The sequence below is a fragment of the Penicillium bovifimosum genome (assembly GCF_028826915.1).
Source record: "Penicillium bovifimosum strain IBT 22155 chromosome Unknown utg000005l_segment0_segment0, whole genome shotgun sequence".
In the NCBI taxonomy this organism is placed as follows: domain Eukaryota; kingdom Fungi; phylum Ascomycota; class Eurotiomycetes; order Eurotiales; family Aspergillaceae; genus Penicillium; species Penicillium bovifimosum.
In genome coordinates, this window is record NW_026622714.1 from 2,262,319 (window position 1) to 2,273,468 (window position 11,150).

The following is an 11,150-nucleotide window of genomic DNA, read 5'->3' on the forward strand; positions in this document are numbered from 1 at the left end:
TTTCGCGTCGGTCGTTGTTGGAAATATGGTTATTTGCAATTGTACTATGATTAACCTTGGAAGAGCCTTGAAATTACATCCTTTCGCCATCCAGAAATACGTAGATTCAGACACTTGTAGAACTCGCTACCGTTGTTCTAAGTTTCAAGTGGTGTACCCCAGATATGAGAGGCAAAGGCAGAACCGACCTCCTGTCGATGCCTGTGGACCGGGCCGGTGACCGATAACGTGCCCCACACAAGATTTCGCATAAGTGCGGGACTTCCCCAAGTTACTCCAGGTCAAACCAACAACACAGCATCACCCAATCATATCTATAAAATGCCGTCCCTTCAAGAGAGCAAATTGGCCTTTATCGGCGGTGGCAACATGGCCTCCGCCATCATTGGCGGCCTAGTCAGCAAAGGCGTCAACAAGCAAAACATCTGCGTCTCCGAGCCGTGGGATGTCAACCGCGAAAAGATTGCCGCTCTCGGAGTGCGCACCACCACCTCCAACGTCGAGGCTGGCGGTGATGCCGATCTGATAATTATCGCCGTCAAGCCCCAAGTCACCAAGGGTGTGTGCGAGGAGCTCGGCAACGCCTGGTCCCCGCGCGAGACTCTACCCGTTGTCGTTAGCATCGCTGCTGGTATCACTCTTGACAGCTTGAAGGGATGGTTGAAGACGAGCGACGGACGTACAGCGCACACTGTTCGCGTGATGCCTAACACTCCCGCCCTTGTTGGTGAGGGTGCTTCTGGTGTCTTCGCTAGCGCTGATGTGACGTCTGCCGAGAAAGAGCTTGTCAATGCTATGCTTGGGAGCGTTAGCAAGGCTTCCGAGTGGGTCGACCGTGAGGAATTGCTTGATGTTGTCACCGGATTGTCTGGTAAGCTTCCTTTCTGAAAGTCTGAGAGCCATGCGGCATTTCATCAACGTTGTATTAATCTGGCCTGAACAGGATCTGGACCCGCCTACTTCTTTGCCATGGTTGAGCATTTGGTTGCAAGTGCCACTGCTCTTGGTCTTCCCGAAGAGCAAGCCAAGCGTCTGGCTACGCAGACTTGTCTCGGTGCTGGCAAAATGCTGGTTGAGAGCTCCGACAGCCCGACTCAACTGCGTAAGAACGTCACCAGCCCCAATGGTACTACGCATGCTGCTCTCCAGACCTTTGAAGCTCTCAACTTTAAGGAGATCACAGACAAGGCTGTCAAGGCTGCTACTTCCCGGGCTGCTGAGCTTGGAGAAACTCTTGCCAAGGCATAGAGGTCAGACCAATAGAATAAGTAAATTGAGTGATGACCAAAGTGTCCATTCACTTCAAAATGAATACGAATGATACATTTTACTAGAGACATTCTACATCTTTCACGTAGTAACTGGATGTTGGTGTGTACTTGGTCGAGGACTTCCAAGATTAGAGCGAAGTGGCCCGTGCACATCACCGTCCTTACAGCTCATCGGTCAAGCTGTCAAGCTTCTCCGCAGTTCCCAGGCAGACCATGTCGAAGCAATAATGGTGTCTTTCTGGCCCTGGAAGGTGAGTTAGCATATTATTGATTCCTCGCTACTCTCACTAACCCCTCCTAGGGCGACGACAACTCTGCAGCTTCATTCGAGAAGACCTTGTCCACGCTGTCCACCAAGATCACCCAAGACACCACGCGACTCGACCAACAACGTCAGTCCTCGCGGCGATTCAAGGCGCTCTGGACCCTCTATTCAACATTCGCCTACCTATTCTACTCCATCATTCTCGCTCTGATTCTAGGATGGGAGAGCTGGGGAGTCAAAGAATATGCCGCCGTCGCGGGCGGGCCAGTCCTGTACGTTGCCTTACGTCACATACTTGAGACAACACTAACATTTCGTTTGTCTGCCACAGGATATTCGGCGTGCGTAAAACCAGCTCCAAAATCTTCGACTACCGAATTTCCCGCATTCAACGCCGCCTCGACGACTACCACAAACAGCGCGAGGAGACCATCGAGAAGCTCAAGGTCGCAACCAAGTACAACTCCACCCAGCAACTACTCGAGAAGTACGGCGGCGAGTCTCCCAAGCCCTCACCAAACCCCAAGGGGCAGGACACCGAGAAGCGCAAACCCACGCAGCAGCCACAGTTCGTGGCCCGCACCGGTCTCCCACCGCCGCCCACAGCCAATATCCGCCGTCCGCCCTCCGCACCGAAAACGCCCAACAACCCGCCATCCCCGTCTCCTCTCCTCGAGCTGGGCCCGCAAACGCCACAGCAACCCGCCTCCATTCCGCCTCCTTTCCCGCCCCAACCTGCTACCGAGCAATCCAACTTTGCACCGAATGCATTCCCGCAGAACGGCGAATACATCGAACAGGCACACTGGTATGACCGTCTATTGGACGTGCTGCTGGGAGAAGATGAAACCCAGCCTCGGAACAGGATGGTTATGATTTGCAGCCAGTGCCGTCTTGTGAACGGCCAGGCTCCCCCTGGAATCAAGACACCGGAAGAGCTGGGCCGCTGGCGTTGCGGGAGCTGTGGAGCTTGGAATGGTGTGGAGAGCGAGGCAACGAAGATTCTCAGTAGTCTCCGCCAGGATGCGGTGCCAGCTGCGGGTGCTTCGGAGCCTATGTCGAGTGAGGATGCGGATGCCCCGTCTTCGGAGGGTATGGAGGAGGGTGTGATGGTATCGAGTGAGGAGGAACAAGTGGCTTCAGGTAGCTCTGAGGCGGAGGGTCAGACGGAGGGAGAATCCAGTCCCGAGCCTCTGCGGCGGTCTACGCGCAACAGATAGGGATGCAGGGCAACGGAGTGAATTAGGTCCAACTACTGTATTTTCGAAAGGCAATTGGATACATTGCTGTTTAGGGTATTCAAGGTGTTCAATCAAATGATCTTTCATTTCAAAACTATCGTTGGTATCTTAAGAGAAACAAAAGCGAGCAAGTGAAACCGAGATGCTAAAAATCCCTGAGAGCCGGAGCTCCCAATCCAGTCTTACCGAGATCACTGTGGCGGCTGAGGCTTCTGCGGCGGCTGAGGCTTCTGTGGTGGGTTCATCTTGTAGTATTCAATGGCTGCATTGGCAACCTTGACCTCGGCCTCCTCAGCGGAAGCACAGCCCTCCACAGCCGCAATCTCGACCTTATTTACCACCGCCGAACACCGGTATGTAGCGGGGACGCCCTTGACCTCGATCCTCTTGCGTCTGAACACCAACGTGCCCACACCCTTTACCATGTCCTGGGCGATGTTGCGCGGGTGCACGACATTGACCCCGTCGGCGACGGCTCGCTGGATGTACCAGACTAGTCCGATTCGCTCAACAAATGCATGGCACACATCAAGGTCACCGCCGGAATCGACGAAAATCGCGCCTATGATGCTTTCAACGATGTCCGACATGAACTTGTCGGGTCGGAGACGAGTGAAGAGTTCCCACGGGTACTGGTCTCCGTGTTTCAGGGCATGGTCGATCTCAACGCGAAGTGCTTCATGGCGTTCGAGACATGCTGTGCGAGCGATCTCGATACTCGGACCATGTGACCGGAGGAAACGCCACAGATAGATCCGATCGCAGAGGGGGACGGTATAGCTGCCCCTGCGGGAGGATTGAGGGACGTAGGTTGGTTCATCGGGGGCCCTGAGCTCCATGCAGAAGAACGCGAGAAGATTTGCATTGACAACGGAATGTTTCAGCAGCGTCATTGGACCTTGGTCCATTTCGACAGGGTGGGCTGCTATCACTGCCATCACGACCATGTCGAGAACAGCATCGCCGAGGAACTCGAGGCGTTGGTAGGATTGTGTTGTCATGTCGTACTCGCAGGATGCGTGCGTGAGCGCTTCTGTCAATAGTCTCGGTTCTTTGAATGTGTAGCCCAGCAGACCAGCTAATCTGTGGGGGTTGATGAGGCCGCTCGCGGCACCTCCAGGCGGGATCATGGTGGATGAGATGTCGCTTGTGAACATATTGATCTCCGGTAAAAAGCGATGAAGACAGGCCTGTGCCTTTCGGATACCGCCGTCTATGTATGCGGCGCCAATAAGAGACTCAACGACGTCTGCCAGGACCTTGATGGATAGCTTTCTCGTGGCTGTGGATGGCTCCATCTTGTTTCTGATCAAAGGTGCAGTCCATCTGCGGGGCGTGAAGCGGCTTGTGAGAATGAAGGCATCGATGCCGTTATCCAGAGCTGAGCGGGCAAGGCGAGAGTTCTGAATGAGCTTATCGCGACTTTCTGACAAATACCCTTCATGCCAAGTGGTGTTCTGCAGGAAGAGCTGGCAACTGACGGTAAACTTTAGCACAGAATCACCAAAGAACTCGAATCTTTGGTAATTCGTCCGCGCCTGTGCGATGGGAGCGCTGATGGCCGTGATGACATGACAAATGTTTTGGATCCCGACGCCTTTCAAAACCGTATCGTTTAACCGGTGCGCAACCAGTGATGCCTCCAGTCGATCGAGAATGGCGGATACGAAGAGTCCAAAGACAGCCTGCTTCGCTGGGAGTTTATCGACGGTACACGCCGCAGCAGGAATAGAGTGAGCCTTCTTCAGGGTCTCTCCCTCTCCATCTTCAGCTGCTGCCAAGGAACGGATTTGCAGTAAGTTCCGTCGACGCGGCAGGGGCGAACACTCGATCTCAATAGGTGACGATTTTGAGACGTTTGCTGGAACAATCCAGCGGTTGAATGTGCGGGGCTCGCCGTATTTGGAGTGGTCACGAACTATACCCACTGGCGGCAAATTTGGGTCCCGCAAGTATACATCCATTGCGGGCTCGTTCCCTTCATATCGAGCAAGCCACTCCCCCAGTTGCTCGTGGGGGATATCGGGGACAAAGAGAGTGACGAAGTCGCGCTCCTCTCCCAGTCGGCGCGAGCTAGGGGCCTGTAGATACAGGGCAGTGGTTCGTTCCATTTGCCGTAATGTCTCCACTGGCGCCACAAAATCCGTTATTTGCGGTTCGAAGGTGAGATTCAATGTCGTCTCGGGGTCCCAATAAAGAGGAATGGGATCCGGCAAGGGCGTCATCCTTGGCAAAATCATGGATATGGCAAAGTCATTATCCACATGGCCATGTCTGTAGATATTGAGGCGAGTTTGACAAAGTTGACCTGAGGCCCGGCCTTGGGCGAGGTCCACATATGGATCGTACTGCTCAGCACCATCCACAATGGCTGGAAGATTCGTTTGTTCTGTAAACCTTAACTCTGGCTTTCTTGTCAGTGGCAGGAGATTGTCGTTGACCAATCCATAGGCATACAAAGCTTTGTATGCCTGGAAGGCGGTCTCCTTTCTGGCAGCTTGCTCTGTGCGCCACCAAGATTTGCCGGCGGTTCGTCGAACCGTAGGATGCACAGAGTTTGGCAAAATCACCTCACCTCGAATCAAACCGGCGGTGTTTTCTTCGAAGCCAAACATTGGCCTGTTGTCGGAATAATCGGCCTTTGGCAGGACAGCGCAAAAGTGAAGTAAATGCTGCATTGCGTCGTCAGCGGTTAACAGAGCACTGTGAGAGAGTGTCAGTCCATAATTCATCAGAAGTCAAATCGCAATTTGAATTCAGGTCGAGATTGCCTTACTTGGTCTTATCCACCCAGAGTGACTCTTTCACGCTCTCATCGACTGCTTCAAGATCTAAGGCCGCGCGCTGATGTCGCTCGTCATCCTGGTAAGCCTTGACCATGGCGTCTTCAAGATTCTGCCACTTCTGGAGCCCGATTTCCTCGTCCCCACTTGAGATCATCACCACGTAGGTCGATTCTCTGTGGCGAGCACGACCACGCCGCTGAATGAAGGACTTCAGGTTGGCGGGCTTGTCATAGCATATTACCAAGCTGCACGCGCTGATGCCAATACCTTCTTCAAGAACATCGGTTGCAACTATGAGATTCTTGCGACCCGCCTTGAACTCCTCCAGAGTATCGCGTTGCATATCCCTGTGAAGTAAGTCGCCAAGACAACCCTTGCGGCTTCTATCGCTCGACCAACCAACATACGCGGCGCACTGGAAGCGATCCCTGGTTCTGGGATGTTGGGATAAGAGGCGAGCCAGGACGCTGACAGTTGCCCTTTGCTTGGCGAATATGAGCCCGGAGAAATCAGGCCTGTCCAACTTCTCCAATCTGTCGAGAAGCACTCCGACCTTGGTCGAAATGTGCGTATTCTCTTCAATTAGATCAGAGGTGGGCATTTCGAGCAGTAGCTCCAATAGGTAAACCCTTTCCATGCGGTCCATGTGTGACATGTCCGGGGTATCCTGAATTGAACGTTGAAGCTGATCAATCGAAGCGCCAATAAAGTAGTCTGCGGCCCAACCTCCTAGCTCCTCATATATGTGCCAACTGCGAGCTAGAAAGGTCTTTAACTGCTCGCTGCAGAAGGTTTTTCCTGTTTCGATTGTCATCTGCAGCTCCGCAGTCTTTCCCCGTGCCCGCAGTGACTCGACCCACGGGTCATCCTCGATCTGATATGAGGCACAACAGCTCATGAGGGGGGGGGAGTAGCCGGCTCTCCCTGCCGGATCCCTCTTCTTGGAAATGAGGGTAGCTGACACGCTCCAGATGGGGACGATGTGTTTGCTCTAACAGCTCGGTGCGATGCACCCGTGGTGTCTTACACACAGCGTGTAAGTTGCCTTCAATCAATCTAGGGGGCATTGTCAGCGGTTGCCAAAAGTGGGTTGTCAGTCAACTAACTGAAGTTCTTTCGCGCTTGATCGGACCACTGGACTAGCAGTGAGACCCAAGATGCGAGGTACAGCGTCTGGACCTAACGTCGACAGGGCATGGTTGTAGTGGTTCTGCATGATCTTATTCGCTGGGTGACCACGCGTGCAGTGATGGGCTATAAAGTATATTAGTCCGAAGTTGGAGATGTAACAAGACGTGTCACGTACCCTCATCAAAGATCAGAAGAGCAAGTCGAGACATTTTGACAAATCCATGACTCAAAGCATCCGCAAGGACGGCGTATGTAGAAACAACGACCCGAACATCTTTGAGAACTTTGTCCCAGGTATTCTGATCGGTCCAACGATCAACATTATCAAGGCCCGTTAAAACTTTGGTCTTGACCGAGAGGATCTGGCTAGAGACGACCTCATGTTGTTGTAGACACAATGCCACAGTCGGGGCAAGAAACCACATGATCTGTCACGCATATAAGCCAGAGTAAATACCAATAATAGATAGGCTCAATCACCTTATCTCCAGAAGCACTGCTTTCAAGCTCGGCGATGATCCGCAGGATGGCACTGTGAAGGTTAGGGAAAGCGCCGACGATGATAGGTCAAAGGTTATCACGAACATATGAGTCTTGCCACTCCCAGTATCCATCTAAATACTGTTAATATTGTAAAAATGTTAAACATAATTTGGAAAGGACATACCGCCACGATAATGTTTTCTTGGCGGCTAGCTTCTAGCATTTCGAGCTGATATCCGCGCGGTCGATAGGCACAGCCATCGCTGCCCACCGTGGCTGATTCCATCGTCAACGATCAATCTCAATGAGAGATAAATTGCTGCGGTGGATGAAAAAAAAAAAAAGAACGACGATGACAAGAGTGAGAGAAAGAGATGCTCGTCGATTGTCGATTGTCGCTTTTCTGCATCGGTGGGGGGAATGGGCTACGGCCCCACACCGGTCACCGAACCAATCAACGATCGGCCTCATGTTTGTCTACTTCGGCCAGGAGTTCGGCCTGAGGACCTCCCTCAATCAAAAGTTCTATTACCCTGTTGGAGCCTAACCAGTCTCGTGATGCCCGGCTATGCAGGCGCAGCTGAGGCGCTGCCGCGCTTCTCCCCGGAAGCCGGAACCCGTGTCCCGTACTCCCGATTATGCTCCGCAAAAAGTGAGGCTGGTTCACAAAGAGCGGGAGCACCAGCCTATTACACATAAGCCAAACAATACCTTCCTCCCATATATCCTCTCACTTTGCTAATCACGGGCATCCTCTCTATCTTCAATCTTCCTTGTTATTTGCCCCAATGCCCATCGTGCATCTTCTTACATCTCTCAATATATGATACATATTCCGATGCGGGACGATTGGTTCCTATCCCACGCACGATAGCTGAAATATTGCCACACTACCATAATTGAACATAAGTGAAAAATCTCCTCCATGCCGGCTGTTTGTAGTATGTGTCCAGCATGTTAATCTCATGAACAGACAACGGACGTCGACCAGTCTTCAGGTCTGCTGTTTTTGGATCCCTCAAGGGAGTCCTGTGAATTATCTTGTATCCGATAGTGAAGCCGGCGATTATCAGAAATCCGAGCATATACTGAAAGAAATTTGACGCACTGAAGCCAGACCCACCCTTGATGAATGTTAGCCATGGGACCCTTTGAAAGCAAACAGTAAAGGATAGTGAATGGCCTTACCACTTGTTCAATGCCCGAGAGGATACAGCAAACCAACAGGAATACAGAGATAAGCGTAAGCCATGCTGGTGCAAGTGGCCAGCAAGATGATCTCCAAGCGTAAATCTCGGTGAAAAGCGGGTCATGTTGTGCCTCCAGTGCACCGTGGAAGCGCCAATTGACGAAGGACATAATAATCCAGTTGGTGAAGAAGGAAGCGCTAGTGATCGAGATCAACCAGTTCAGAACGGTGAGGCCACCAGCTGTGTTATGTCATTAGTCATTTTTATCAATCATAACTAGGTCAAGACTTCGAAGTGGCTTACCAGCAAGTTGGATGTAAGACAAAACAACAGCGACGACACATGTGATGATCAATGCCAATCGTGGACGTCCCTTGGAATCCACCTTAGCAAGGCGTTCCCAGATGAGATTCTGATGGGCCATAGTCCTCAGCACTCTAGACGAGAGATAAACACTCTCAGCAGAAATTGCGACAACACCACAAATCATTCCGGCGTTCAAGATTGAAGCTATCCCGGGGATGCCAGAATCCTGAACTGCGATGATAAAGGGCGAGGCGGCAACACCGCTACCTCCTAGGAGACGATCGTCGTCCGACGGGACCAAGATTGTGATGAACACAACACTGACCACGTAGATGAAGTTGACCCGGAACGGCACAAGCTTTGTGGCATGAGCCATCGAGTATCGCGGGCTTTCGGCTTCTCCTCCCATGATCCCAATGAATACCTGATCACCAACAGCCCAGACCGCAAGGAGTGCGCAATTTGCAAATCCCTATGATTGTAAGTAAAACAACTTAAAGATTAGAATCGGTTTAAGGTACCGTGAAGCCATTCAGAAATGGAGGAAGTGTAGTCCAGGTGTCTCCATGATGGACGTAGCCGCTGGGTCCAGCACCCAGAACGAGGGCTAGGGAAAGTAAAATGATGATGAGGAATATCACAATCTTGATGAGCGATGTTGCATATTCAAACCAAGCAAACACTTTGTTCGGCAGAGCGAATATCGTTAGACAAGCGACCAAGAATATTGTAACTAGAAATATTTAGAAACATCATCCCAATTCCAAGGCCATAAGTGTGTCTGCTTACTCGACGCGGCTAATGGCAAGGATCCCCCAGCCCAATACTGAACCAAAACATTGAAAAATCCTGCTTCAGAGGCAACAATAGCCGTCCATCCTGCTTTGGTTAGCACAAGAGACTGTGTCTTTATCGGATTTAACCACATACCAAGCCACTCGGCAAATCCTGCGCCAAAAGCCAGGGCCGGGTCAACCCAACGATCTACATAGTCGATATAATTCCCAGAAACCGGGAATGCAATTGTCATCTCCGAGAGCGACTGCAGGGCAGCCCAAACACAAGTGCACACCATAGTGTAGGCAATAATCATGTTACCCGGCCCACCGATGGCTAGGGCTTTGCCGGTAGCGATGAAGACACCACTTCCGATGTTGGAGCCTAAAGAAATAATCTTACTAGATTGTTAGACGCTTGTAATACACAGTGTCTCATATCTTCTAGTGGATTCTCACATGGACCTGACGAGGTGAGAAGGACCGATGGAATTGACCATTTCTGGTCTCTTCGATCTCTCCTAGTTCTGCTTTACCTGTGCTTGATATCGACCCGCGGCCGCTAGTCTCGTCTTTGACTATCTCATTCTCGTGTCTGCACGCCTTAGGAGACGTGTCGAAGTCGGGCATAGCTGCGAAAAGCCTCGTTGCATTCCTATTCTCCAAGGGAAATTGGGAGGATTAAATCCTTAGCAACATCAAAATAGTCAGAACTAATGAATCCCTATTGAATTACTACGGGAATATTGCTCGATTTATACAGAGGACTGATACAGACGAACCCCCTTGGATGACCACACCCCCTTTGGATACTGACACCCCATCCCCTGCCTGGAATGTAGTTAATTTTTGCCTTGGTCTGTCAAAGGTCATTGAGAAAATTGGTGACTGGCTCCAGCCTCTACCTAACCAATGATACGTTCATGGCTACGTGCCATTCAGCAACTTATCCACCGCCACATTCGAGGGGGGATATGATGTGGCGATTCCCGAGTGTTACCTATTCTGCAGCATAGTTGGCAAAGCTGGACTATATAACTTCTGTTTCCACCCAAGGGATTCACCACGCCGAAGACTCCATGCAGATACTAGGACATCACGGGCTCGGACTAGTAGTTCCTACAATAAAATGCGGATTCCACGCTGCTCTCTCAACAGCCAGTCAGTCAAGACCGGGCTCATCTTTCACTAGAATGTGACCATATTCCTTCTTCGCGTTCGTGGTCCCGCATAATGCATCTCAAGGAACGCAAGAGAAGATCACAGAATATGTCATTGATAACGGCCTGATGTTTCTTGCATCAGTACGGTAAGTAGCTTTGGCTGCGGCGTCTTGGCATATAAAAGTTTGTGTACCTTCCATCCATGGAATGTTGTGTCGGAACCACTTTCCTATCCAGGTTTGGTGGGCCTCAATCGGTGCTCGGATCGCATCTTTATCACAACCACTCCCGAGGCCCTTCCCGGCGATCCTATGGAAATCTCAAAGTGACAGCAACATACGGAGCAGATTCCCTATCTATCCCAATCTAATATGTTCTGCAAGAACAATGAGCATAGAGCACGACGCGGAAACGGCCAGCGAGATCTCCACCTTGCGATACCCAGTCGCTGGAGCTCAACATTGTTTCCCTCGGTGACTATACTGTGGAGCCGACAAAATATTTCTCATGTTGCTGGCGGGCCACCCAGCAGGACGAA

The 11,150-nt window shown here is 51.3% G+C and overlaps 3 protein-coding genes across 3 annotated transcripts; 1 reads left to right on the plus strand and 2 right to left on the minus strand.

Annotated features, from left to right (window-relative positions):
- Window positions 1–321: 321 nt before the first annotated feature.
- Window positions 322–2,756, plus strand: N7515_006032 (uncharacterized protein; the record flags this gene model as incomplete). Its single annotated transcript, XM_056666776.1, has 5 exons — window positions 322–871; window positions 944–1,191; window positions 1,573–1,663; window positions 1,754–1,808; window positions 1,868–2,756. The coding sequence occupies 5 exons, from the start codon at window positions 322–324 to the stop codon at window positions 2,754–2,756; spliced, it is 1,833 nt and encodes a 610-aa protein (XP_056520372.1).
- A 212-nt stretch (window positions 2,757–2,968) lies between these two features.
- N7515_006033 (putative RNA helicase/RNAse III) lies at window positions 2,969–7,463 on the minus strand (the record flags this gene model as incomplete). The annotated part of the gene is made up of 9 exons (XM_056666777.1): window positions 2,969–5,480; window positions 5,554–5,910; window positions 5,971–6,520; window positions 6,591–6,619; window positions 6,670–6,817; window positions 6,870–7,122; window positions 7,175–7,226; window positions 7,280–7,308; window positions 7,362–7,463. The coding sequence occupies 9 exons, from the start codon at window positions 7,461–7,463 to the stop codon at window positions 2,969–2,971; spliced, it is 4,032 nt and encodes a 1,343-aa protein (XP_056520373.1).
- A 604-nt stretch (window positions 7,464–8,067) lies between these two features.
- On the minus strand, window positions 8,068–10,079 carry N7515_006034 (uncharacterized protein; the record flags this gene model as incomplete). The annotated part of the gene is made up of 7 exons (XM_056666778.1): window positions 8,068–8,301; window positions 8,366–8,607; window positions 8,671–9,145; window positions 9,195–9,406; window positions 9,463–9,552; window positions 9,604–9,847; window positions 9,909–10,079. The coding sequence occupies 7 exons, from the start codon at window positions 10,077–10,079 to the stop codon at window positions 8,068–8,070; spliced, it is 1,668 nt and encodes a 555-aa protein (XP_056520374.1).
- Window positions 10,080–11,150: the final 1,071 nt, after the last annotated feature.